This window comes from Gilbertella persicaria, assembly GCF_025201335.1.
Source record: "Gilbertella persicaria strain CBS 190.32 chromosome Unknown B0P05scaffold_27, whole genome shotgun sequence".
Classification (NCBI taxonomy): Eukaryota; Fungi; Mucoromycota; class Mucoromycetes; order Mucorales; family Choanephoraceae; genus Gilbertella; species Gilbertella persicaria.
In genome coordinates, this window is record NW_026251988.1 from 104734 (window position 1) to 131155 (window position 26422).

Here is a 26422-nt window from a genome sequence, read left to right on the forward strand (position 1 = left end):
ACAGATAGCTAGTTTTCTATCTTTTCTTTTGCTTGTTAACTTTTATGGATAACAATCAAATAAATAAAGATTCACATTGTTATCAGTTTATCATTCGATTTTTTTATAAACAGAAAGAAAAAGATAAGCACTAAAGAGCTATGTGTTACACGACCATCTTGATAGATATTATCTTTTCTTTAAAGCAATTTTAATACACAAAAAGAGATGTATATTTATTTCATTCTATAAGCAAACCATTTATCGAATAAACTTAAAGCATTGAAGTGGTTTTTATCCTAAAGTGCATGTTTATAATTAAGAGGTAAGAATGAATTATCGACAAGATTAGATCTCAAATGTTTGTTGCTTTTTTTTTAGAAGTGACAGCTTCCAGTACTTAATGGCCAGGTTTTTTTTTCTTTCTTTTCCTTCTCTTTGTTCAAACTAACAATGGCACCTAACATTGAACTCATTCAAGAGAACTGCGGCTTAAATGTTCCGAATAAGTCTACAGGCATAATTGATCCAAAAGACATAGGAACTCCAGATGCTTATGTGTCTAGAGATCCTTTTCTCATTAGACTCACCGGAAAGCACCCCTTGAATGCCGGTAGACATGAATTGCATCAAACCAAAGTCTGAAACTAATAACTGTTTAGAGCCTCCAGTAAAACTGCTTCTAGAAAGTGGATTCATCACACCTAATGGCCTTCACATTGTTAGAAACCATGGACCTGTTCCTAAAAATAACTGGGATACGCATACAATCACTATTGGTGGTCTAGTCAACAGGCCCATTACAATAACAATGAATAACTTGCTACAAATGGAGCCTCATACACTACCAGTGACTATCTGCTGTGCTGGTAACCGACGCAAAGAACAAAACATGATCCGACCTAGTATTGGTTTCTCTTGGGGATCTGCAGGTATGCAATAATGAGCCATCTTTTTTCTTATCATACTCATATAACTCAAGGTGTTGGAACTGCTTATTGGACAGGAGTATTTCTTAGAGATGTTATCAACACATTCGCCCAAGGCTTGAAACCTGAGGCATTGCATATCTGTATGGAAGGAAACGACAATACAGCCAAAGTAAATTATATAATATTCCATTGATCTTTCTTACTTATTGAATGTCAGGGCCCTTATGGTACCTCAATCACTGTCCAACGCGCTATGTCTCCCGAATATGATGTTCTTTTAGCATACAAAATGAATGGAGAGCTTTTACCTTACGACCATGGATTCCCTCTCCGCTGTATTGTTCCTGGTTGCATTGGCGGCCGTAGCGTTAAGTGGCTGTCCAAGATTGAAGCTACTACTTACATATCTAAGAACCCTTTTCAAGATGCGGATAACAAAGTATTTCCACCCAATGTCTTGAGCGCTGATCAAGCAACAACAGAAAAATGGTGGTCTATTCCAGAATATTCAGTATACGACTTAAACGTGAACAGTGTTATCGCAGCTCCTTTTCATGGAACTAAGGTGCCATTAAATGATCTCAGTGCGATAATCACACTCAAAGGATACGCCTATGGCGGAAGTAATCGAAAAATCACACGATGTGAGATAACACTCGATGACGGCAAGTCTTGGCGACTAGCAAACATCCACACAAAACTCAAAACTGAAGCCGATCAATACGCAGCTCAGCATTTTGGTGCTACTCTAACCAACTCAAACAAGTCTTATCTGCAGACTCGTCATTGGACTTGGGTCCATTGGTCTCTAGACATCCCTATCTCAGACTTACTTGGTGTGAAAGAAATATGCCTTAAATGCTGGAACGATGCTAATAATTCTCAGCCAAGAGATATTACCTGGTCGCTTATGGGAATGCTCAATAATTGCTGGTATCGCGTCAAGTTACATTTGATCCGAGAACCAACTTTATCCCTCTTGTTTCAGCATCCCACTACACTTCCAGGTGACGAGACGTTGCAAGGTATTGATCTTCCTGGCTGGATGGAAGAAGCCAATATAACTCCCGACGCCAATAAAAAAGACAGACAGAAAAAACCCGTTAATAACAATCTTAAAATATATACTGAAGAGCAAGTATCTAAACATACAACAGAAGACGACTGTTGGTTGATTTACAAAGGCCTGGTCTATGATTGTACACAATTCCTTGATAAACATCCTGGTGGCGCTTCTAGTATTGCCTTGGCTGCAGGTACCGATTGTACAGAAGAATTTGATGCTATTCATTCTCAAAAAGCAAAAGATATGCTTGAAGAATACTTGATTGGTCAGATAGAAAAGAAAGTACAAACAAATTCCCAACAAGAAAAAGATATTGTCAAGACACAAATAATCTCACATAAAAGCGCTTTGGATAAGTCTTTCTTTGATCCTCGCACTTGGAAGAATCTAGTTTTAGAAAAGAAAGAATTCATGTCCCCTTCTATATGCAAGTTCACATTTGGTATTCATGAAGACGAATCTAATGCGTTTTTATCTCTACCGGTTGGTATGCATGTCTATATAAAGGTAAAGCAAGAAGTTTATGGTCAATCCTCTTCAAAAAAACTGGTCATAAGAGCCTATACTCCCAGCAAAGTGACATCCAGGACTATCGAATTTGTTATCAAGATTTACTATCCTTATAATGATATACCAGGTGGTCAGTTAACAACAGCTCTAGACAAAGTCCGTATAGGTGAAACAGTTGAATTTAAAGGCCCTGTAGGTGAGATCGAATATCATGGAGACGGAGAAGTCTCAATCAAACATGATCGTCGTTGTGTTAAGCAAATCGGTATGATAGCAGGCGGTACAGGAATCACACCCATGTGGCAAATCATTCAAGCACTTGAAAATGATCAAAACCGTCCCTTAATCTCGCTGATCTATTGTGCTCGTTCGCTACACGAAATTATTTTCCAGAAAGAATTGGATGATTTACAAATGAAATATGGATCCGATCGATTCCGAGTAAGGTGGGAACAACTAAGCTTTTCTTTATATAAAATAGATAAACTCATTATCTATTGTTTGTTAGATTTATATTGAGTGACTCTCCAAAACAGGAATGGAAAGGTGGTTCTGGTCGTTTCTGTATGGCGGAACTACAGGAGTATCTGTTTCTCAAAGATGAAAATGAGTTGACTGACAGAATAGTTTTCCTCTGTGGCCCTGAACCCATGCTAGAGAATTGCTGTAAACCTCTGTTAAAAGAAGCATTTGGTGAAGAATATTATTCAAATAACGTTTTTACTTTTTAATAAATCGCCTTATCATTTCTTTTGTTTGTTATTTGAAAATGGAAATTTGTATTACATTTGCATTGATTAGAATAATTGAGTGTCTTATCTTTTTTTAACAAACAAACCAAGGAAAGAGATACAATTGTGCAACATGTAGATGATTTCTTATCTAACAAACAAACAAGCTCTAAAGAAGGTTAAACTGCCGCTTGCTTTTTCTATATATAAATCTATACACAATAAAGAAGGTCTTTCCTCTCATCCTACAAAAAAAAAATATGCCTCCTAATGTTATTACGCTATCAGAACTTCCTTTAGAGACTGACCAAAAGACAATTGTTGTGGTTGGATTGGGTATGGCTGCTGTAGCCTTTATGGAGAGAATGGTTGACTATGATACTGAGAAGCAATACAAAATCAAAGTATTTGGTGATGAACCTGAATGTAAGAAAGCCAGTTTCTATAAATTGATTTTAACTTATTCTCATGTTTTTTAGTGGGATATAATCGTGTAGGTCTCACCCAATACTTCGCCCATCGAGACCCTGAAAAGCAACTGATGAAACCTAAATCATGGTATGAAGAAAACTCAATAGAAGTTCATATTGGTGACCTTGTCGAAGAAATCGATACAAAAACAAAGATGATTCGGGCAAAAAGAGCCTCTTGGGTTTCTTATGATATTTGTGTTATTGCGACCGGATCTTCTGCAGCTGTTCCTCCAAATGCACCCACAAATATGGATGGTGTCTTTTGCTACAGAACAATTGAAGACCTCGAAGACATTATAGATTGGGCTTCTCAAGAAGATGTTAAAACAGCATCAATTGTTGGAGGAGGTCTGTTGGGTTTAGAAGCTGCCAAAGCTGCCATGGATTTAGGTCTTCAAGTATCTGTTTTTGAACGGTCAGATCGTCTGATGTTTCGTCAATTAGACCAAGATGCCTCTCTTCTCTTGGAGTCAGAAATCAATAAACTGGGAATTCGTACACACGTTGGCTATTGTCCTGATCAAGTCGTCGGTAAAACCAATTATAGTTCAAGCTCTCAAAAAAGTCGCATCATTGGCCTTAAGAGTTCCACGGGTCAAACAAATGAAAGTTTTGTAGCCACTGATATGCTTATTTACTCTATCGGTATTAAACCTCGCGATCAGTTATGTGCTGCTTCTTATGGTGCTCTTCGAGCAGGCCCTCGTGGCGGTATCGAAATCAATTCAGACACGTCTACTTCTGCTCCTGATGTCTATGCTATTGGCGAATGCGCCTCTTTTAATGGTGTATGCTACGGCCTTGTTGCTCCCTGTAATGACATGGCTGACGTTCTTGCGAAAAACTTGACAAATTACCAGCAGACAAAAGCTATATTCAAAGGCAATGATATGTCAACGAAACTTAAATTGATGGGCGTCTATGTTGCTAGTTTTGGTAATGTCTTTCCTGAAAGTTCTATCAAGACACAACCCCTCACTTATCGAGACCCTTTTAAAGGCGTTTATAAGAAATACATTTTCTCTGAAGATGGCAAACACCTCCTGGGTGGCATTATGGTTGGTGATACCAATGACTATGTTAAACTTCTAGCTCTCACACGAAGCGGCAAAAAGCTGGACCGAGAGCCATCTGAACTCATTCTAGGTGTTCAAAGCAATGAAGTAGAAGGTGCTGAGTCACTTCCTGATGACACTCAAATCTGTTCATGCTTCAATATTGTCAAGGGCGACATTCGCAAGGCTATTCGAGAAAAAGCATTAACATCTGTTGACGAAGTCAAGGCTTGTACAAAGGCGGGCACAGGATGTGGTGGTTGTGTTCCTTCTGTCATAGAAATCTTTGAAGCTGAAATGAAAGCGCTCGGCAAAACTGTTACAAATACTGTCTGTCGAGATTTCAATTACTCTCGCGCTGAATTATATACTATTGTCAAGATCAAAGGACTTCGATCTTATAGTGACATTGTCGCTCATTGTGCTGTTGACAAAAACACAATGGGTTGTGAAGTGTGTAAACCTACATGTGCCTCCATTCTTGCCTCAATATATAACGAAAATATCTTGGATGCTGGTCGTGGTGCTCTTCAAGAAACTAACGATCGTTATTTAGCCAATATACAACGTGGCGGTCTGTATAGTGTTGTTCCTCGTATTGCTGCTGGTGAAATTACACCGGATAAACTTGCTGTCATTGCTAACGTTGCCAAGCAATATAACCTCTATACAAAGATCACTGGTGCTCAGCGTATTGATATCTTTGGAGCTCGTAAAGAAGACCTTCCTGACATTTGGGAAATCTTTGTTGATGCCGGTTTTGAAAGGTACAGTTCTGAAAAAAATTGTTATTTATGTATACTAAATTCAATCTATAGTGGCCAAGCTTATGGAAAATCGCTCAGAGCAGTCAAATCATGTGTAGGCTCTACTTGGTGTCGATTTGGCCAACAAGACTCGGTCGGGTGTGCTGTTAGACTTGAAAACCGTTACAAAGGTATTCGTTCTCCTCATAAACTAAAAGGTGGTGTTTCTGGTTGTATTCGTGAATGTGCTGAATCTATGGGAAAAGACTTTGGCTTGATAGCCACTGAACAAGGCTACAATGTATATGTTGGTGGTAATGGAGGTAGCAAGCCTCGACATGCTGATCTCTTAATCTCCAGTATTTCGGAGAAAGATGCTTTCAAATACATTGATCGTTTCCTGATGTACTATATTATGACTGCTGACAAGCTTCAACGTACTGCCAGATGGATTGAAAAGCTTCCAGGTGGAGTTGATTATCTTCGTAAGGTTATTATTGACGATCATCTTGGTATTTGTGAAGAATTGGACAAGCAAATGGGTTTCTTAGTCAATACTTATGAAGATGAATGGGCGCGTATTGTTAAGACACCCGAACTTAGAAAGCGTTTTCAAGAGTTTGTGAATGCTGACTCAAAGACCAAAGAACCTATAATTCAAATGATTGAAGAGCGAGGTCAGTTGCGTCCTGCAGACTGGCCAAAGCAAGTAGACCCTATGCCTTCCTTGCAGGAACAAGTCAAAAGCCAATCTGTCACTTTAGAATGGATGCACGTTGGTTCTACTGATATTTACCCTCAAGATGAAGGACGTGTTATCAAAGTAGGCGATGTTCAAATAGCATTGTTCCATACATTAGACAACCAGTTTTATGCCACACAAAACATGTGCCCCGTCAAGCGAGATCTTGTTCTGTCTTCTGGACTGCTAGGTGAAAAGAAACAAGATGAAGATAATGTTGTCTATGTGTCGTGCCCAATTCATAAAAAGAACTTTGATATTAAGACTGGTAAATGTATAAGCGAGGGAAGTGAAGCTTTTTTTATCAACACTTTCAACGTTAAGGTCGAGAACAGTCAAGTCTATTTACTTTTACCTCCTATTGATGTTTTGAACGATGCCTTGAGTACAGAAAAGTATATTATCAAGAGCTCCATGACACCAAGCACTTGTGTAGTCTCCCAGAAACCAGAAAATGTAAATGACTGGTAGTCTTTATTTGTATATATAGTCAATAAAATGTTTATTTTTATGTGTGAGTCCTTTAGAATGAGATAACTATATACCATTTTGATTGACCATTCGGATAAACTTTCTTTTCTTTAAGTAGATATGATAAGTAGAGCTTTTCTCGCATAAATATTTTTTTTTTTAAAACACACCAATGACTAATACAAATTGCTCGAGAGTTTGTTTACTGCCTACATCGTGAGAATTCAGAAATTTGACAGAAACATGTACCTGGTTGCTACAAAAGTATGCCTTACTATGATAATGCCTTAAGAAAGGCGCATTTGCTACAGTGTATTTTCCCATCTTAGGTGAGAAAACAAAATCTTGAATATGCCATCAGAATCATATGAGAGACAAGGAAAACTCTTAAATGATTACTAAATTGATTTACCGGTCCTTAAATTATGCTGAATAAAATCAATTTACCCCACAAAAACTCGCTTTTCTTTCTGTTTCTTATAGAAAAAAATGGCTCCTGTAAGTATAGAGAGACAGCCTGAGCTTCATCTGACAACTTATAGACTCCCAAGACTCCAGTTGACCCTAACGCAGCAGGTCCAATGCTTCGTTATCAAAAAAACCTCCCTAAACTTCCAGTACCTAAACTTTCAGAAACTCTTCAAAAGTACCTGAAGACTGTTCACCCACTCTTAACACCTGAAGAGTATAAGCGCACAGAAGAGGCTGTCAAGGACTTTGAAAAACCTGGTGGCCTTGGTCAAGAACTCCAACGTCGTTTAGTCGCTCGTGCTCAGGATCCCAACATGGTCAACTGGATGGAAGAATGGTGGCTCGATCAAGCTTATATGGGCTACCGTGATCCCGTTGTTGTCTATGTATCTTACTTTTATGCTTACAAAGACGACAAGTTCCGTAAGATACCTGCTCAACGTGCTGCTGCTATCACCACAGCTGCTCTTGAATTCAAGAAACAAGTAGTCGAACATACATTGGAACCTGAATATGCAAAGGGCGAACCCATGTGTATGGACTCTTACAAATACATGTTTAACAACTGTCGTATTGCTCATAAGCCAAGTGATTTGGCTGCTTCTTTTGACCCTTTCAAGAACACACATATTGTTGCTATTCGTAAGAACAAATTCTACGTAATTGATACAGTGCATCAAGGTGTCCAATTAAGTACAAAAGAATTACAAGCTCAATTTGAGCGTGTGATTGATCAAGCTGGTGATATCAAGGGTATTCCTGTTGGTGTATTGACTTCTGAGAACCGTGATAAATGGACAGATGTAAGTAACTTGTAGAAAGCGAAAATGCTAACTATTCTTTAGCACCGTGATTTGTTATTAGCTGCTAATCCTATTAACAAACAAGTGATGAGCAAGATTGAAACTGCTTCTTTTGTTGTCTGTCTTGATGATTTGACTCCCAATACCCGTGATGAATTCTGCCGTGCCAACTGGCATGGTGATGGTCGCAATCGCTTCTATGACAAGCCACTTCAATTCATTGTGTTTGAAAACGGTAAGGCTGGTTTCATTGGTGAAGTAAGTGGATTCTTGATGACAAATCTTCATATGATCTGACCATTGAATGATAGCATTCTTGTATGGATGGCACTGCTACTTGTCGTTTGAATGAATATGTTTGTGACGGGTAAATTATCAAATTCGATTATTCAGCATAAATTCTCTAACTGCATAATAATAGACTTGCAAAGAACCGTATTCAACATGGTTCTGACCAAGTGCGTTCTCTTCCTCAGCCTGAAGAAATCACTTTTGTTCTCAACAAAGAGATTGAAAATGCTATTCAGTCTGCTGAACAAGATTTTGATGAACTTATTGCCAAGCATGAAATGACTGTGCTTGCTTACAATGCTTTTGGTAAGAATTTGATCAAGAAATTCAAGTGCTCTCCTGATGGTTTTGCTCAAATGGCTATTCAACTTGCTTATTACAAAATGTTTGGCGTTTCTCGTCCTACTTACGAGTCTGGTCAAACTCGTAAATTCCAACGTGGTCGTACGGAGACTTGTCGTTCTGTCTCTGATGAGTCTGTTGCCTTTGTCAAGGCCTTTGAAGACCCTTACTTGTCTGATGCTCAAAAAATCGCTACTTTGCGTGCTGCCTTAAAATCTCAAGGCGCCCACATGTCCATGGCTGTCAATGGCCATGGTGTTGACCGTCACCTGTTTGGTTTGAAGAACAGCTTGAAGTCTGGAGAAGAAAAGCCTGCTCTATTTACTGATCCTGCATTTGCTTATTCTTCTCATTGGTACTTGTCTACTTCACAATTATCTTCTGAGCATTTTGATGGTTATGGTTGGGGTCAAGTTGTCAATGATGGTTTTGGTGTGGCTTACATGGTTAAGAACAATGCACTTCAATTCAATATCGCTAGTGTTAAGGATCTTGAAGTACACGGCAAGAAATACGTAAATGGTACGTATCAATTCAAGCAATGTCTTGAAGATGCCTGTAATGATATGCGTGATGTCTTGCAGACAGAACTTTCTGCCCAAGCCAAGTTGTAATAGAAATAGAAATAAATAGCATATATTATTATCATTATTATACATAAAATGTTGTTGTACATGATTACTGTTTCTTATTATTGTTATATAAGCCTGGTATCCAAGAAGTTCTTCTTTGTTTAATATGTGCGGAACTGGTTCGTTTTCTTGAAGGTAAGCCAAAGTGATACTTTTTCATAGGTGAGTGTTTCTTGTCGTGCAATTCAGACACTATTTGCGAATAATGGTGTACAAAGTACCTTGAACTAAGATGAGACAAGTCTTGGTTTATATCGTTCAATGTTAAAATAGTTAAATCAGAAGGTATCTAAAGAATATGAGTTAGCATAAAACTTGCATTTAAACTACATACAATAGAAAAATCATCGATTTCATGAATCAAGGTTTCAATCACGTTGATCTCCTCCTGTTGTGCCCCTTGTTGATACTCTGCATGTTTATCGTAAAGTACGCTAGGCGCAATCACACGGGCCAAATTTGCCACATCCATTTTGTTTGTCTCGCTAAAGCAAGACACCCACTTGAGACATGCAAATATCATGATCATAGTATCTCTGTTTGGTTTAGGCAATAAGCAACATGCCAAGTGAAGTGCTTTTTTTCTATTCGGTTCTATCATGCGGCCGCATCGTACAAACAATGGATAGAGCGCAAATGTCAGGAGTGGTTCAGGCAGTTCTCTTAAGTACCGCTTTAAAAGTGCTGCAAGTTGAATTGCATTCTCATTTGAAAGCAATGGTTCCATGGTGTCTACTCTATCGTCAATTGATTCCACAAGTAATTTAAGCTGACGAATATTGCCGTTTTTACGAAATACGCCTTCAACCGACATGTCTAAACATTTGAAAACATAAGAAATACAATACATGTTGATAGAGTTTTTCTTTTTTTTTTTTCTTTACCTGACTGTAAAATAGCCGAAATGCAGCTCTTTACAAATTGAGGCACCATCGCATTATCAGAGAAACAGGTATCTAGGGTTGAATAGTTCGAGTCACATAAAGTGACACCATGTGTTCTTAATTGTCTGTCATGATCTCTTTTAGCTACGGCGGATAAGGGTACGCCGAATGTTTTTACGATATGTTGATCCAGCGAAGACATGGAGGATGATGATTTGATATGTGTAATTAATTTACCCCATAATACAGAAGCAGGACGAGTTCTCTTGATCTGCTGCTTTGTTTCAACAAGGTTGATTAGCTCGTCGAGTGAAAATGGGGGCACAATAAGTGGCTGAATGGCAATCACAGCAGCATGGCGTACGATGAAATCTTGTGAAGTAGTTAAAGTAGCCATGTGAGAAACCTCTGGTTTGGTAGCCGTTGAATCGAAGATGTGGTATAAAGAAGATGTGGAGTGACTAAATGTACGACGAAGGCTTCGTGTGAGCAAATTGCCATGCTGAGTATCAAGCTTTTTCTTTTCTTCTGTCGTCTTTATCTGATTCAATTCGACAGATGCTATACGTTCTGGTCGGGGTGTGCTTAACATACCTAGTAAAGAACGCTGTCTTTTCACTTGTGGCATAATCAAGTCTTGCTTTTTATCTAAATAGGATGAGATCTATAATCAGAGAAAAATGCATATATTACCTGAAATTGAGTGTATCTTTGAAGATTGGTTCAAATATGCCTTGAGTTGTTCAATTTGTCGAGTCAAGAGTGTAATATGAATAATGTCTCGATCGCCTTGACTTTTACATGAGGCACAATAGGGTGATTTATCGACAATGTGTGCTGTTAAATGATTTAATTGCGTGGAGCATACCTGACAGATAAAACATGCTGGGTGCCATTTTAAATTATGCCATTGATAACAGTCGGTGTCGAGAATTGCTTGCTGACATTTTAAGCATACTTGTGTTGTTGCTGTTGTAGTTGTTGTAGTTGGTGTTGGTGGATCTTTGAACCAGTATCTTCCTGCAATCCAGACGCGCTTTTTTTCTAACTCTAACAATTGGTTTAGAAACCGAGGTATTGCAACAAGTCCAAATTCATGTTCCTTTGTTTAATGACAAATTTTATTATAAGAAAGATAAGTATAAATTAAAAAAGATGAAGAAGCCCTTCCCCTACTCCCCTTTCCTCCTCACCAGTAATAGAGAAAACACACACACGCAACCCAAATTTAAATATTCTTACCAAGTATATTGCTGCAGAAAGTCCAATTCGTATGAGTGATTTTAAACTCTGTGCTAATCCAGTTACAAGCTGAAGTAACTCTTGTGTCGTTGTTTCTGAAGGTGCTGATAGCAATTGAAAGAACTGAGTCATTTGCTTGCAAATAAATGTAGCATCTTTTTGACAAGCAAATTCTAAGAGGGAAAAAAATATGAGCATAGGCTAATAAAGTGTATGTTGTACCTTGATGATGAGATTCGAGTTCTTTTTTTATAACATCCAATGCGGAGAACAAGACTTCTAAATGCATAATAAATTGGTTTGCCATTCGAATACCTTCCATATGAGCACCTGCAGCTACATTCAATAGCATATCAGAGATGCAATTGGCGGAAGACTCTTCAAATGAAGATAAATCTGTCCAGACTCGACTGACTGTTTTCTCCATTTTCTTTTGTCTGTCAATCAATTGGTCCACTAAAAAAAAAAAAGGGTTGGAAAGTGAATGAGCTGACAAGGCATGACTTACTGTTTAAACCGTATTGTTCTTCTGGTAGTGAAAGAGATAGTTTAACTTTCCAGAACTTATAAATCATATAACATTCTGGGTGCCAAATTTGATTGGGCAAGTCTTTATGTTCGACGAACTGTTTAAGGATAGCTTGATCGCATCCTGCACAATGTGTTTCTGGAATAAGCGAATAATGAAATCGGCAATAGCTCTGATCTTGGAATTCGTACTGATTAACTGTTACACAAAGAGGGCATTCACTTGAACTAGTGCGTTTTAGATAATGAGTTTCACATAAAATTAACTTTTTTTTCTGTTGTCTGGTAAGCAAGTAGTACTTGATATCTTTTAATGGGATTTGACAATCCTATATAGAGTAAGTTATACGTTACTCTTTCAGCCCCCTTAACATTTGCCCCTTATTTCTTTCTCTTTTCTTCTGTTTACCTCACAAACAAAACACGCATCATGATAAACTTGGTTAAAGGCTTTTAGAGAAGGAGATGATTGGCAAGATTGTTGACAGTTAGGGCATATTGGAAATGATTGTTGTATGAGTGTTTGTTGATTTGACATGATCAAATAAGAAAAAAAGAAAGTGAAAAAGAAAGAAAGAAAGAAAGAGGGAGGAAAAAAATTAATTTAAAATAAATATACTATCCTAATAAAATAGTATCTCTCGACACTTTGTCAAGCTCTAAATATCTAATTTTTTTTCTAGTTCTTTGTGTCCTTCCTTTTCCAGCAAGACCTTGATCATATAAACAAAGGCTTCGAATGGTTGGCAAGTATTCATGAGCAAATTCATTTTGATGCATCACAAAATAAGCATAATGTTTTTTAAATAACACTGCATCTAAGTTCAAACATTGTTTTAAATATATACTATAGAGTATTAGCAAATTGAATAGTAATGCAATGATTACCTTGTGTGATACCATGAGTAGTTACACCAGCTATTGTTACTAGTGTTGATTGAATTCTCAATGATTTCTCCTAAATACCAATGGTCTAGATCGGTTGGATTCTTGTATATCATTTTACTGTTCTGGATATCATTCTTTTCGTGCTTATATTGATCGATGTCATACAACTAGTATCGTGTGAGTGTTTTTTATAGATATTCTGGAACTCACCTGGTGTATTTGTTTGTCTGTGGGACTAATATAGGCATCTACAAAGCTACACATATCCAATAAATGAGAGATTTGATTCAAGTCATACTCATGTGGAGTACAGTCATAATAGTCCACATAATATTCTTGGCAAATTATCTTTGTCTTGCTATCTGTATTCTGCAATCGATCCATTAGACTCTGAAGATTCATGGTATCTAATAAATCAGCAAAACCCATAATATGCGCAAACAAGTATTCTTGCATATCTTTGCTTAACCACAACTGCAGTGTATTCAAGATTCTTCTGATATCATAGTCATAGAGTCTGCAGAGATATTCAATGTCAATCGTACGTACTCGATCATAGTTTTCTAGATAACATACAAGTTGCAAATAAGGGACAAGGCTATCTTTTGTTGGTGTATCAAAATAAAGTATTTTCTGCAGATAGAGTTGGTCATAAGGTATGTTTTGTGTATCGTTATTACAAGTCATGATGATCGGTCGCTTGCTCTTGTGTGAAAGTTCAATTAATGCTTGCCAGAATCCCTTGTCTTCTTCAAACAAAATGTCGACTTCTTCCAACAAAATCAAGCTTTCTGTTGCCTTGTAATTGCTCTTCATCACCGTATGTCGATCAAGATCTAATTCTTGTTTATTCTCTTCTATAGACTTCTTTTCATTCACTGGCTTGAAATGCCGAGTAATGTCCATTTTTGGTTTCTTGACTCTGTCTCTAATCACAATGGCTTCCCTTTGTTCAAATTTACGCTTTTTCTCTAGATCCATGGCATCAAATCGAACAAGATGGCTTTCTGTCATACCGCCTACACTATCAAGTACTTCTTTGCCCGATCTTTTAGTAGAAGGATTGATTTCAAATACAGAGTATCCCATTTCCTTGGCTATTGTGTATATACTGGCTGTCTTGCCTACACCGTGCTTACCAACAATAAGAATCAAATTGGATCCCATTTTGGTATGTTGTGTATCAATCTTAAGCTGGTTAAGCCACTGAACCAGGAACTGGTAATTAGACATGTTGCCAAGTAAACCTTCAATTTGATTTGGCAGATATTTATCTTTCCATAAAACCGCTGTCTTTTCTTGAGGTGCATGATGTTGCATTAAATATTGACAACAACGATCTTTATGCCATGTTTGACCAAAATTTCGGTCCATAAGCGCTTCTATTTCATTTTTTTCAAGAGATCGAGTTGGATAAGTTGGCTTTGTTTGCATCATGTGAGCCTGTCGTTGTTTCTTAAAGAAAGAAGATGCTTCTCGCTCAATAATGTGCTGTATTAGTACATGGTTGTCTTGTTTGATTTTTATAGGTTTTGTTGGCAATAATGCGTGTTTTTTATTGACTGACTGTTGTTTCTCTGAAAGTGCGCGATCGTGTTTGTTCTGAAAGTGATCTCTTATCGAAGCTTGCTTTGGCATACTGCGGAAGAAAAAAAAAATAAACAAGTAGTTTTGAAATAATTCGCTCATTTAAAATGCATTTGGTGTTCTTTATGGCAATTCGTAGTAAACCAAAAAGTCTTTTGAGCCTATTATACACAGACCCGAAATATTCAACTACCTAGTCGTATCCGTGTAAGTATTTCACACAGACTGGTCAATATCTGTTACTAATTTACTTCTCTTTTATCTCCCTTCTATTTTCTGCTCTTTCTTATAACCTAATGTAATTAACAATATGAACGTTGCTTATGTATCCCATGCTCTGCTTAATTTCTAGAATTTGATTTTTGCTTATTTAACACGATTTCTTCTCAAACAAATGAATGAGAGATTTGGTGATTTGAAACGGATTATGCTGAATTATTACAATGCACTTGCAGCTACATTATGCTTGAAAAGACTGACAAAAAAAAAGTATTTCTGTGAATGAATTATGTTTATGTAGGACTGTTAAACCATTTCTTTTTTCTTCGAGACTTGCAGATTTTTTTGTGTCATTCTTCAATATGAGCAAGTTTACCAGACCTACTTTTAACGTTGACGATGACGACCTAGAAAGGCTTCAACGAGAGTTTTTCGAAAATGAGCAGTCGCCTTCTGCCAAAGTTTATCGCAAGTTTGCACCACCACCTGTCGGTGACAAGAGGCGTAGTTTGTTTGCTCAACGTTTAGCAAGCTCTTTTACTAGCGACTCCGTTATGCCCTCTCTTGAAGACCCCTCTATGCCCTCTCTTGAAGACCCCTCTATGCCCTCTCTTGAAGACCCCTCTATGCCCTCACTCGAGAATCCTAATATGCCTTCGCTTGAGACGCCTACCATGCCGTCTCTAGAACAAGAACAAGTAGAATATGAACCAGTAATGGATCCTCATCCTGAGCCTCATATGCCTGTCAGTAAAAAAATGATTGATTTGACATCCATGTTGGGCCAAGTTTTGGGCGAAATTAAAGAGCACAATGTAGAAAAATTCTCACCTCCTACACTCTCAAACACAATCTCGGAAAACAAGCCTGCGCGTGGACAACATAATGGGTTTCCAAAACCTGTGCATCGAAGCGAATTTAAGAAACGCTTGGAAGCACAAAAGAATAAATCAAAATCACGTTTAGATGCTCCTCCTCAAGTCCAACAAACAGCGCAAGTTAAAGATGCCACGCCTCAAGTCATAGGTGAAGACGAAAACGACCAACGCATTCAAGCCATGTCTGAGCAAGAACTTGAAGAAGCACGTCAAGAGATCATGAACACACTCAGTCCTGAATCAATTGCAATGTTGATGAAGGGCTTGAAGAACAAAAAGACAGAGAAGAAAGTGACATTTGATATTGTTGAGAAACCAATTGAAACAGACAAGGATGTAGATAATGAACAGGACTTACTCAAGATGAAAGACAAGTATTTTGCAGATGTACCTTTGGAAAACGATAAATTGGCTTGGATGGACAGTCGCTTCTTGACACCTAAACTGAAAAAACAACAGCAGCAACAACAGGAAGAAAGTGTACCATCAGAAGCTGAAAAAGTATATCGCCAAGTACGCTTTGATCTACAGGGTCGCATACTTGATCCTTCTGTTGACATTCCTCGTCACCAAGGCTTGCATCACCATGGTGATGAACCCGAAAAAGCAGGTTATACAATTGCTGAATTATTCCATTTGACTCGTAGTCAAGTACCCTCTCAACGATCCATGGTTCTGAACACATTAGCTCGTATTATCTTGCTAGCCAAAAAGAACAAGGACAAAGCTGAATGGCAGCATATTTGGGCTATTTTTATAACAAAAGAACACGCAGCCTCCATTTATCTTCGCTCTGCATTGGATGACCGTCATTTGGTTGTGATGATTAGTGCCATTAAAGCGCTCACTGCTTTGGTGTTGGACGATGCAGAAGATGATCAAGCATGGGAAGCAGGATTGATTAACAAAACGGCTGATTTCAATCAATTCTTGGGTCATATCGCTAAACCAGTATTGCCTCAGGGAACAACTCGATTTAAAAGAAAAGGCTTGAATGATAAATTGACGGAACTGGTAGATCGTATTCGCCAACAACCTAACACCGAAGAGGAGATAGAAGACGATGCTGCGTTAGCTGAACGTGATTTGATTCGTGGCCTAGTGAAGATGAACTTACTGCCACGTATCCGATACTTGCTTGCATCAGATAACAGTGAATTGATCCATACAGATCCAACATCAGTTGAGCGACTTGTACGTCTCTTGGTATGTATAGCAGAATCAGGTCAAGATGTTTGTGAGTTGATTGAGGAAGAAGAACTGTTGGAGCCTGTTGTACAATGGGGTATTGATCAAACGGAATGGCCCATGACTCTAGCAGAAGGAGTGCGTTATCCTAGTCTAGCAGCTATACGCCTTCTGACAATTATGGCACAAGCAAGTAAACACATTGCAGAGACTGTGTTGACAAAAGCAACAAGCACGTTACGATTTCTACTAACTTCACCTGAGATTGCTGCTCCTAGTCTGAAACAAAGAGCATATGCACTCCAGCTTGAAACGCTTAAGCTCATTCGTGTACTGGCATGTTACGGGTTTATTGTTCCGACGTTAGAAGATCTGCAGGAGCCTGTTATGGACTGGTTACGTGCGTCGTTGAGTTTGGAAACCTATGCAAGTATGCGCGCATCCACAGCCATTGGCTTACTTGAAGTTTTGTTGCATACAGCGGCTGATCCTCACAAAACCATACCTGCTCATGCCATTGACTGGCATCAACCAACTGCTTGTTTACCTGCTGTCTTGGCTATCTTAAGAGCCAGTCGAGGCAATCAACAGGCCTTGTATGAATCTGCATTAGGTTATTTGGGCTCCTGGGCTAGCTATATCAACCTGTTTCCTCCTTCTGAAGAAACTGTACGTGAAGTATGGAAAGCAGTGGTTCAAGAAGGTGGTGTTGGTCTGCAACAGACGAATCATTATTTACTTCGACATATTCAGTTCATGGTGGCCTATGGCTCATTAAGACAAGCATCTTATCAAGACCTTGTTCAAGAAGCCAATAAGGCACTTGGCTCTGCTTATTTAATGAATTTACTCCAATCGCGCTGTGCGCAAGATATACATAGTCGATATGCACTCTGGATTTGGACAAGTCAGACGCACAAGCGAAAATGGTGTGATGACACACAAGTACAAGTATCGGAACTGGAGTCTGGAGTTAGAAGTAGAATGCAGACAGATGTGGTTGAAACGTGGTTGGCGCAGAATTTGTTGCAGCTTTGTCTATCCAATTTTATGCATCATGATTTAGAGCCCTTTTACTATGATGCACAAGAACAAAAAATGGTCATTTCCAAGGCACTGTTTGAATATGATGGTCGACCTCTTAAGGCACTCATGTATCATCAACATCAAACAGAACAAGACCCGAGTGCTTTTCTGTTATCTCCTATTGACGCACTGTATCACCTAGACAAATCCAAGGTGGCGCAAAAAAGCAGAGCTAATGCAAGTGTGATAGTGGCCCATACATTGGAAATAGCTGATCAAATATTGACGATTGACCACGACATGGCCATCATTAGTTTGATGAAGATCTTTTTGATTGGTGATAGAGAAGGACAACAGGCAGATATGGTTTCTGAACGCGAAGTCTTTTGGGATGTTCCTGTTTTGGATCAATGGTTGGACAAATGCAAGACCAGGACAACACTAGGCGCCTTGGAGAAAGCATGGCGGTCGTCTTCGGAGCATATCCGACAAGCACAAGTGCCTTTCTACCAATTCTATCAGAGCTTTGTTGCTCAATATGCAGCTGTATCGTTTGGTCATCATGGGTTTGCACGCCTTTTAGTGTATCTTGTGACCCAAATCGATGTGATTGACTATCGTCACTTGGTTTTGGTAGATTATAGAGATGTCTTGTCTACACTCAAAGTAAGAAAAGATGAATTACCGCCCTTGACATCACAGGAAATTGACTCATTGTCTACTGCTGGTTTAAGTCTATTGTAATAAAAAAAAAGTGCACATAATGTATAATACCACGTGTTGAGATTTCTAAATGCAACAGATCCATAACTCTGGTTAAAAATCCCAAATTTTAGGGACAATAAGACTAGAACTTGTCAAAAAGAAAAATTACAGTTTCTCGACATGTATAAATAAGCTCATTTGTGATTTATTTTATTTTCTCTTCTTTCTTTTGTCCTTTTATATTTTATCATGAATTACTTTATCTCACCACCTTCTTCGCCTACCTTGGGTCATCGTGTGATATGCGGTGAATGTGATAAACCTCTTGCTGCTGACTGGTTCTGTGCAGACTGCCACAAGAAATGCTCAACGTGCAATCGCTTTCTTGGATTAGACGAATATTGTACTCGATGCTGGACATTGGATCCCGTTTCTCGGCAATTGTTGCCAAAATATGCCCCCTCATTTTCAGGACTGCCTTCACCCACTCATTCTACTCAAAAACCAAGATCATCATGAACAACTTATGTATATTATTCTCTGTATTATAATTATCATTACTATTAGAATATATACAAGATGTATATACCCCAATATCAAATAAACAAACATGTGCAAGTAACATTATGTCTAATTCGCCTAAATTTGTACAACAGATAAAAAGAAAGAGAAAAAAAGGAGGAAAGAGAGAGGGCAATACTACTGCATGTAATATGTGAATGCATAAAATTTAGTACTACATACACACTGCATTCTTGAGCATATATCATCATAAGCCTCCTTTTCTCTCTCTTATTTTAACTGCGCGATAAGTGTGGTTCGGGGACTACATTGACCAGTTAAATAATTGGCCGCATGTTATACACTCTTGAAGGTTTAGACTGATATGGTTTGTGACACTTCAAATCAAGAAGCACGATGATGAAGGTTCTTGATAGTTCGGTCCGACTTTTGACTATATTTGTAAAGTAATACCAAATTTCCGTTTTATCGTGTTGTAAACAATTGACATTACAAGCAGACCATCAATATGCTTTTGTAGACTTATGTCAGCTTATTTCAATTGAAAAAGTGATAAATTAGATTAAGAAGGTCTAATTCTTCTTCTCCATGTGAAAATACATATTTTTTGCTGGCCTTTGAAAATGTAATTTATGTATTACATTTAAGAGTGCATGCATAGAATTACTTGCCTGGGTTCTAAATGTCCATGATTGACTAAAGTGAATTATTAAATGCATTATGAATTTATTGTGCATTTCTGTGTGATTGTCACACGAAATCAGGTACACACTGCGTATGTATGTGTGTATTTCGGAGTCAACATTGTCAAGATATTCAATCGTTTTATTTATTTATTCTTTTCTTTTGCCTATTTTGCGATTACAGAATAATGGCATGAAGGCTTACGCATTAACAAAAAAAAAAAAAATTACTATTGGCAAAGTCCGGATTGTAACCAAATATGTAGAATATAAATAATGACAGAAAACAAACAAACACGTATATCAAAAAGGTTTCAAAAACATGGTGATCACTTTTTGTTTATGGTAAATCTGGATATTTCGGGCAAAAGAAACAAAAAGGCTTTAATGCACCTTTTTTTTTATTTGCTAAAACAGAGTCGTACTTGAATAAAGTTTGCACTTTTTTCGAAGAAAAAAAATTGTTGAATCAACGATAATACTACATGTTATATTTTACTTCTCAAATCGACTTGTACGATGAAATAAAGCTGGCATTTTCTCTTGTACTTCTATAAAACTGAAAACATTCTTAATAGCAGACTGTTGAGTGTTATTTTTACTGATTGTGTTAGGCCAGTCAAACATGTTTTCTTCAAAAAAACAGGGTTTTGTAATACGTTCAAGTTGTTATTTGAATATCCCTACTAAACAATCCATTTAGTTTTTTAAGTTTTAGTTGATGCTTCTTTTTCCTAGAAAATAAATAATACATTACAGTGGCTTTCTTTTTCTCAAAGCTACAATGTTGTTTTAGATTATGAACATTCTATATAAAGCAAGCGAATTTAAGGTTCGCTGCTGTCAAACGCCATGCGGGAATCCTGATTATTATGTAAAGCGATTTATATGCATAAGTCTAGACTTGCAAAAGAGCAGAATTTATTTACAACTTTCTACATGGCTTCACTAATGAGCGCAAATACGTTCTTGTAGACTTCCAACATGGTTTTGCATCTTTCTCTTTCTGAAGCAATAGCAGGATCTTCTTCCAATAGTTCTGGAAAGAGTTCGTCTCGATAGAGTGTAGACACAAGTCGATTTTGTACACTCTCTTTTGTAAAGTTGACTAATAAATGCATAATGACTTTAGGGACTAAATCTTGAATAGACTTCCGAACAATATTGAAATAACAAGTAATTAAATAACCTATTGACGCAATGAGTAATCATGGCATGCATAAAAGATACTTACGAATTAGTTCAACTTCCTTGTCGTTTTTGTTTGTATGTTTGACCTTGATTTCATCATCTAATTCTACTGACAAAGTCTTTGGAGAGTATTCATCCAATGCCAAACCTAATGATTTTTGCCTAGGTGGTTGATGTCCATTAAAAAAAAATTCAAAAAGGAATCTTTAGGTGGCGAAGAAGATATGACAGAGGAAGAAGCCATGGAGCTGATAGACATGGAGCGAGTTGTCTTGACCTCAGAATGATGGTTCGTTAATTGCTGACGCACAATTCGTTTTTTCTCTGCCTTTTCTTCTTCCTTATGTCTCTTTTGTAATTCCATGATGGCACCTGAAGCACCAGGAAAGTCAGGATGATTTGTATTGATATAAGCACATTCAATAGTAATCAGGTTCTCGATATAGTTAGAGGTAGGTGTTAATCTTTCTTGAAGTAGATTGGAAACGACTTCCACCAACTGTGTGTGTAACTGGGGAAATCGTGTAATCTCCTTATTGCCGCACGTATGACAAATCTTGGAGAGTTCTTCAAAAGCCAAATCTACACAACGCAAACTAGGTGCTTCTAATAACTTAATTTGCGGTCTCACCAATAAATCAAATGCCGCTTCTGGTACAAATAGCGAGCAACGAGGTCCTGTGCAGTTTCGGATAGCTGTACGAATGTCGTCATTTGTTAGATTGGAACAAGGGTGTATACTGTCAAGTGCATGTCCAAAGATTGAATTGAATATAAAATAAATACGTGCTCCTCCAGACAACTCTTTTGTTGAAATGTTGGATGTGCCTTCAATAGATGAAATAAACTCGTTTGAAAACATAGTCAGTAGTTTGAGTATCAAGGTTCCCTAAATCAATTTATAAGTCCAAATGCTTGTTCACAACCTACTTACTTGATGCATAGATCCATTGAATGCAGGATCACCATATTGTGACAATTCATGCTGAGTTTGGCCAATAATAGAACTCAGTTTAGATCGAAGATCAGGCAGTTTTTGTCGAATATGGCTCACAAGAATCTGTCCTGTGTTAGATCTCGGTTGTACCGTCGTCTTCACTTACTGTGTTCAATTGCTTTGAGAGATACAAAGAACCACATTTTTCAGCAATACTTTGATAAGAAGGGTGGCTTCGAAAGAATAGTTGCTCTGATTTGATGGCTTCCTCCATTGTCTTGTTGGTGACAATATCTTGCTGACTTCGATTCACAAGTCCCACAAACCCAAACTTTAATGGAAATGCTTTTCCTGTCAAAACATCCAATGCATGTGTGCCGACATCCATAAGATCTAACTTGGTCAAAACACCAATGGTTCTTTGACCTGCAGGATCAACATGTCTGGCTAGTTTCAAGCTATCGGAGTTGGCTAAATCTGTGTTTGCAGGGGTCACAGCCAGAATGATACTAGAACTAGATGAATACAAAAAGAAAGTTTAAAGAAAAGATGCTTACGATGTACCTGTTTGGTTTGGAGACATAGTCAAGTACTAATTTTCTGATCTGAATATCAATATCATGAGGCTGATCGCCTATAAAAAATCAATTAAAAATGTACTTTATGCATTATTAGTTACCTATAGGGATCTAAACGGATTAGTTTTTTTTTCTAGAGATAATAGAGACTAGCCTACCTTTGTTAGGCCGGGCAAATCAATTAATGTCAAATTGAGAACATTTTTTGCATAAATCTTGAGGTGAATAGGTGAACGAGACATGCCTTTGCTTGTTCCTGCTACACGGTCTGTTTCTTTTGCAATCTCGGCACGCACTTGACTAAAGTCAAAGAATTTCTGGTTTGGCAAGTGTAAGAACTCGGCATGATCGTCGCTTTGTTGGCTGGTGATAAGCTGTAATACAAGTGGTCTTCGCGTGACAATACCACTGCCTCGAGGCAAAAAATCGCGTTGAACAATATGTTCTAGTACAGATGATTTACCTGAGCTTTGTTCGCCTACAGTGATGATTTGTGGCAAATCAAGGCTTTCGTTCCCGCCAATGGAAACAAGTGCATCTTGTATTTTGTTAATCAATCCGACAGTATGATCAGACATGCAAAAAAGAAAGAAAGATGTCATTTTTTTCCCTCACAATTTTTTTTTAAAAGACAGTATTTAAAGTCACACACGCTCTCTTAAAGTGAGTTCTTAAAGTGAATTCATTGTGATGAAAGGCAACCCAAGAATTCGTATTCTTCTATTGCGTAAAAAAAAAGTTCAATGTCAAACCCTGAATTTGATAACTAAAACTGTCATTTAATGATGAAACAAATTTCTCTTACCAGCCATGTGTGTCACTTTGAAGGACATGGTACAGTTTCAAGTCTATTAGGACAAAAACAAATTTCTTATTTTATTATCATACTACAGTAAGTTTTGGTATAATTATAAACATCGTAAAGCTTCCGGTACGCATTCTCTTTTTTTTAACCTAATACTTGAGAATAATGTAAAGAGCATGAACTACGAAAGCAATGCTCAGCCGTGTATTCTTCAACATAAAATACTTACTGATACCAGGAATGAAACCAAGACAGGTCAAGGCAACGTTGATAAGAAGGTCAACACCACAACCTGCATATTATTAGAAAACGAATGCTACGATTTGTATCTTACCTCTTTCAAAGAAAACACCAAGAGGGGGCAAGATAATAGCTTTTTAATAGAAAACGCATCAACACGATAGAATTATACAATAACAAACTTACCACCAATAATTTTACAAGCGTCAGAACCAGTTACAGCCATATTTAAATTTGGAATAATAAACAATAAAAAAGTATTCAATAAAAAGAAATAGAAATGCTTTTTAAATAGAAAATACAAACACAATAATCATGATATCATTTGTCAAACATGCTTATCCAATCAACTCGTATTATATAATTCTGCTTGATTTTAACAAGTTTGCACCAATCTTTGTTTCACATAGGCATGAGGATTTATGCAAAACTCTATAATGACTTAATGCTTGGCACTATTGTACCTGAGGGATCAAAGTATTGATAATAATGTTACTCGAAATAAATGTATTTTTTTTTTTTTTAGAAAAAATGACGTTGAAGGATAGCATAATAATGACGCCTTTTAATTGTCCTCTCGAAGACGGTAAGAGCCATGAGCAAAACTGATTGGCATTATTCTTTCAAGATCAACCGTTGCCAATACTTGAAATGAAGAAGCATCTAAAACAAGCAAAAACGATCTCTTTCTTGCAGAGTCCAATACAACACTCAACAATGCACCTACATCTTCAACTTGCTCATCAGGTCTTGGTATAAAGATAGCCTCACTAGGATAACAATTATCCTGTTGCCAAGAAGCTACAATTTGCTTTGTTTCCATATTCTAATAGACATATGAGCAAAACCATGTAAAAAAATAACAACTTACTGTCTTGACAATGCTGTCCCAAATAGCACCGTCTTTTAATGCATTCGAGGCGGAGAAACCAAGTCCATACATGAAGCTGTATTTTTGCATCTTGAATTTAGGATTGATTTGAGGCAATTCAATTGAAGGCTGTACACGCTTATCAAAGGAAGCAATTGGCATCCAAGAATACCATTTCTTTGCATTTTCGCTATAGGCTTCACTTTGAGGTAGTGAAGAACGCTTATTGTTTCCAAACATACCAAAGACAGATGAGATACGAGTAGACACACTGTTCTTGGAAGGAATCAGACCATTGTTGGCCATGTAATTGATGGACTCTTCTTCAATGTTGGTGAGCTTATATCTTCTCACTTCAGAAGCAACTAATCTTGACGGTTCCATCTTGTCTGGGTTGCGCAAAAATTCAGTTGCCAATTGTCGTGCAATTGTATCGTCAGGGTAGCAAATCATGTCTAAAAAGACATTACCTCGATCATCTTCAAATGCATTGATATGGTTAAAAATGAAGCAAGGATTAGATCGGTAGGTGGCAACAACTTCACCCTTTTGTCTTGAAATAACGTAAAATAAGGTGGGTTCCGAAGAGTTGAATGAAAATGAATCCATGATGCTTTCATTCCAATTGAATTTGACACCACCTGAATTAGCAAGCATGGGATGAATTACAAAGAGAATATATCTAGGTGTGATAGAGAATGTGTTGACATAGGCCATAGGTGCTGTAATAGAAGCAATCACAGATCCCTTTGGGTTTCTGTCACTGATAGAAAAGAAGTTGTATTTAACTGATTGATAGCCTATTTCAAGTGTGAAGTTGATGTATTCTCCTGTGCGTGAATCATATTGACCATTAGGGCAAGAGCTTGTGCCTTTGAATTTAGGGTTAATTTCGCTCCATGTAAACAAACGTATAGGTTTTAAGTCAAAAGGATCTAATTCTTGAATCTTAAAAAAAAATGTTAAATATTGTGTGATTTCGTAGTATTTTACTTGCATGATGGGCAAAGTTTTGAGCAAATAACCTTCCTTCCAATCCAGGAATAGAGGCGAGCACACGTGCGCCACAAGGTTCAGCATCAGGCTTGATTACTTTGGATGATCCCAAAAATTTAGAAAGCACAGTTTGGTTTGTATTGGACATGAAAAGACCAGCAGGATGTTGGGGCGCAAAACCATGATGTTCTCGAATCTTTTCAACAAGTCTGCGACTGGTAGATTTATTTCTGTATGTCACTGTGTTTCTTGAACCATTTAGATCGAATCGACTCACAAGTGGAAGCCTATGGCGCATAAGAGAACAAAGAAAAGATTGTCTTACTTACGCATCAAACCAATGACCAAATGTATAGATAGCTGTAGCATTAATCAATTCACCATCTACTTCGACTTTGCGGGAATACTTGATATCATAAGTAGCTGGGCCAACAGTGAAATATTCACCCGTCAACCATTCAGGAAGGCGGCCTGATACCTTGAGATCATCAATTTTATCGCTATCTTGGAAATTTTGGAAACCCTACCCATCAATTAAAATTTATGTTCTAAAATTAATTATAATTTTTTTACTTTTATAGCTGATGTATCTTTATCAAGTATGACTTCATCTCCTTGAACTGTTTCTTCTGCTTGACTATCTTCATTTACTACATTACTTGTTACAGCTAGCTCGTCTTTCTGGTTTAATTCAAGCAAATCATTCGTATTGTCTTCACCAGCCCAAGGATCTTCTTCTAATGAAATTGTAGCTAAAGGATGTTCTTTTTTTGAATCCTCGATTTCATTATCTATTGTTGTCGCGTCTATGTTAGGAAGCGCGTGAGAGTCGTCCATAAGGACGTCTTCAAGTTGCTTGAGGTTGGAAGAACTTGTGTTTTGAACAAGGCTAGCCTGTTCTTCTTCTGCTATATCCAAAAGAGCTTTATCTGCCATAATAAATAGATTAAAAATTAAAAAAAAAGGAAAGAGTCGAGATTCTACATAATGTGCCTTTGAACAATTAGCATCTGAGATTAAATCTTTGAACCTAAATCAACAGTCATTGATTTCTAATTCGTAACTTTAAAGGTACCTTTTATCAAGTTGGTTTCAAGAATTAATGATCTCGTCTCCACTCAGCCTTTGCTTTCTATTTCGTTACTAATGAATGTGGTAGAATTAGCTGTCAAATCGTTTGTTGACAAAAGGGTCATAGATTAATCAGATT

The 26422-nt window shown here is 37.5% G+C and overlaps 10 protein-coding genes across 10 annotated transcripts; 5 read left to right on the forward strand and 5 right to left on the reverse strand.

Annotated features, from left to right (window-relative positions):
• Positions 1-58: 58 nt before the first annotated feature.
• B0P05DRAFT_547290 (uncharacterized protein) lies at positions 59-3257 on the forward strand. Its single transcript, XM_051578861.1, has 6 exons — positions 59-304; positions 361-592; positions 642-911; positions 962-1080; positions 1129-2933; positions 2996-3257. The coding sequence occupies exons 2-6, from the start codon at positions 433-435 to the stop codon at positions 3216-3218; spliced, it is 2577 nt and encodes an 858-aa protein (XP_051433469.1). The 5' UTR covers positions 59-304; positions 361-432; the 3' UTR covers positions 3219-3257.
• Positions 3258-3463: 206 nt separating this feature from the next.
• Positions 3464-6760, forward strand: B0P05DRAFT_547293 (uncharacterized protein). The gene is made up of 3 exons (XM_051578862.1): positions 3464-3644; positions 3698-5513; positions 5565-6760. Exons 1-3 carry the CDS (start codon positions 3479-3481, stop codon positions 6703-6705), a joined length of 3123 nt encoding a protein of 1040 aa, XP_051433470.1. The 5' UTR covers positions 3464-3478; the 3' UTR covers positions 6706-6760.
• A 411-nt stretch (positions 6761-7171) lies between these two features.
• Positions 7172-9278, forward strand: B0P05DRAFT_604605 (acyltransferase ChoActase/COT/CPT). The gene is made up of 5 exons (XM_051583326.1): positions 7172-7203; positions 7248-7979; positions 8022-8237; positions 8291-8346; positions 8401-9278. Exons 1-5 carry the CDS (start codon positions 7195-7197, stop codon positions 9224-9226), a joined length of 1839 nt encoding a protein of 612 aa, XP_051433471.1. The 5' UTR covers positions 7172-7194; the 3' UTR covers positions 9227-9278.
• B0P05DRAFT_547296 (uncharacterized protein) lies at positions 9279-12544 on the reverse strand. The gene is made up of 8 exons (XM_051578863.1): positions 12308-12544; positions 11879-12227; positions 11593-11826; positions 11371-11543; positions 10822-11230; positions 10129-10776; positions 9579-10060; positions 9279-9533 (listed from the first exon to the last, which is right to left on the reverse strand). Exons 1-8 carry the CDS (start codon positions 12434-12436, stop codon positions 9291-9293), a joined length of 2667 nt encoding a protein of 888 aa, XP_051433472.1. The 5' UTR covers positions 12437-12544; the 3' UTR covers positions 9279-9290.
• A 146-nt stretch (positions 12545-12690) lies between these two features.
• Positions 12691-14887, reverse strand: B0P05DRAFT_150949 (P-loop containing nucleoside triphosphate hydrolase protein). Its single transcript, XM_051573082.1, has 2 exons — positions 14625-14887; positions 12691-14566 (listed from the first exon to the last, which is right to left on the reverse strand). Exon 2 carries the CDS (start codon positions 14473-14475, stop codon positions 12946-12948), a length of 1530 nt encoding a protein of 509 aa, XP_051433473.1. The 5' UTR covers positions 14476-14566; positions 14625-14887; the 3' UTR covers positions 12691-12945.
• A 315-nt stretch (positions 14888-15202) lies between these two features.
• Positions 15203-18519, forward strand: B0P05DRAFT_547325 (uncharacterized protein). The gene has a single exon (XM_051578864.1). It carries the CDS (start codon positions 15219-15221, stop codon positions 18426-18428), a length of 3210 nt encoding a protein of 1069 aa, XP_051433474.1. The 5' UTR covers positions 15203-15218; the 3' UTR covers positions 18429-18519.
• Positions 18520-18565: 46 nt separating this feature from the next.
• Positions 18566-19036, forward strand: B0P05DRAFT_547326 (uncharacterized protein). The gene has a single exon (XM_051578865.1). The coding sequence runs from the start codon at positions 18639-18641 to the stop codon at positions 18906-18908; it is 270 nt and encodes an 89-aa protein (XP_051433475.1). The 5' UTR covers positions 18566-18638; the 3' UTR covers positions 18909-19036.
• Positions 19037-20529: 1493 nt separating this feature from the next.
• B0P05DRAFT_588426 (Dynamin central region-domain-containing protein) lies at positions 20530-22878 on the reverse strand (the record flags this gene model as incomplete). Its single annotated transcript, XM_051582659.1, has 8 exons — positions 20530-20783; positions 20829-20904; positions 21015-21674; positions 21720-21845; positions 21889-22237; positions 22287-22356; positions 22402-22411; positions 22459-22878. 8 exons carry the CDS (start codon positions 22876-22878, stop codon positions 20530-20532), a joined length of 1965 nt encoding a protein of 654 aa, XP_051433476.1.
• Positions 22879-23123: 245 nt separating this feature from the next.
• On the reverse strand, positions 23124-23600 carry B0P05DRAFT_547336 (stress response RCI peptide). Its single transcript, XM_051578866.1, has 4 exons — positions 23532-23600; positions 23440-23478; positions 23335-23397; positions 23124-23286 (listed from the first exon to the last, which is right to left on the reverse strand). Exons 1-4 carry the CDS (start codon positions 23569-23571, stop codon positions 23255-23257), a joined length of 174 nt encoding a protein of 57 aa, XP_051433477.1. The 5' UTR covers positions 23572-23600; the 3' UTR covers positions 23124-23254.
• Positions 23601-23615: 15 nt separating this feature from the next.
• Positions 23616-26363, reverse strand: B0P05DRAFT_151178 (carotenoid oxygenase). The gene is made up of 6 exons (XM_051573083.1): positions 26288-26363; positions 25786-26205; positions 25542-25735; positions 25214-25499; positions 24217-25164; positions 23616-24171 (listed from the first exon to the last, which is right to left on the reverse strand). Exons 2-6 carry the CDS (start codon positions 26146-26148, stop codon positions 23911-23913), a joined length of 2052 nt encoding a protein of 683 aa, XP_051433478.1. The 5' UTR covers positions 26149-26205; positions 26288-26363; the 3' UTR covers positions 23616-23910.
• Positions 26364-26422: the final 59 nt, after the last annotated feature.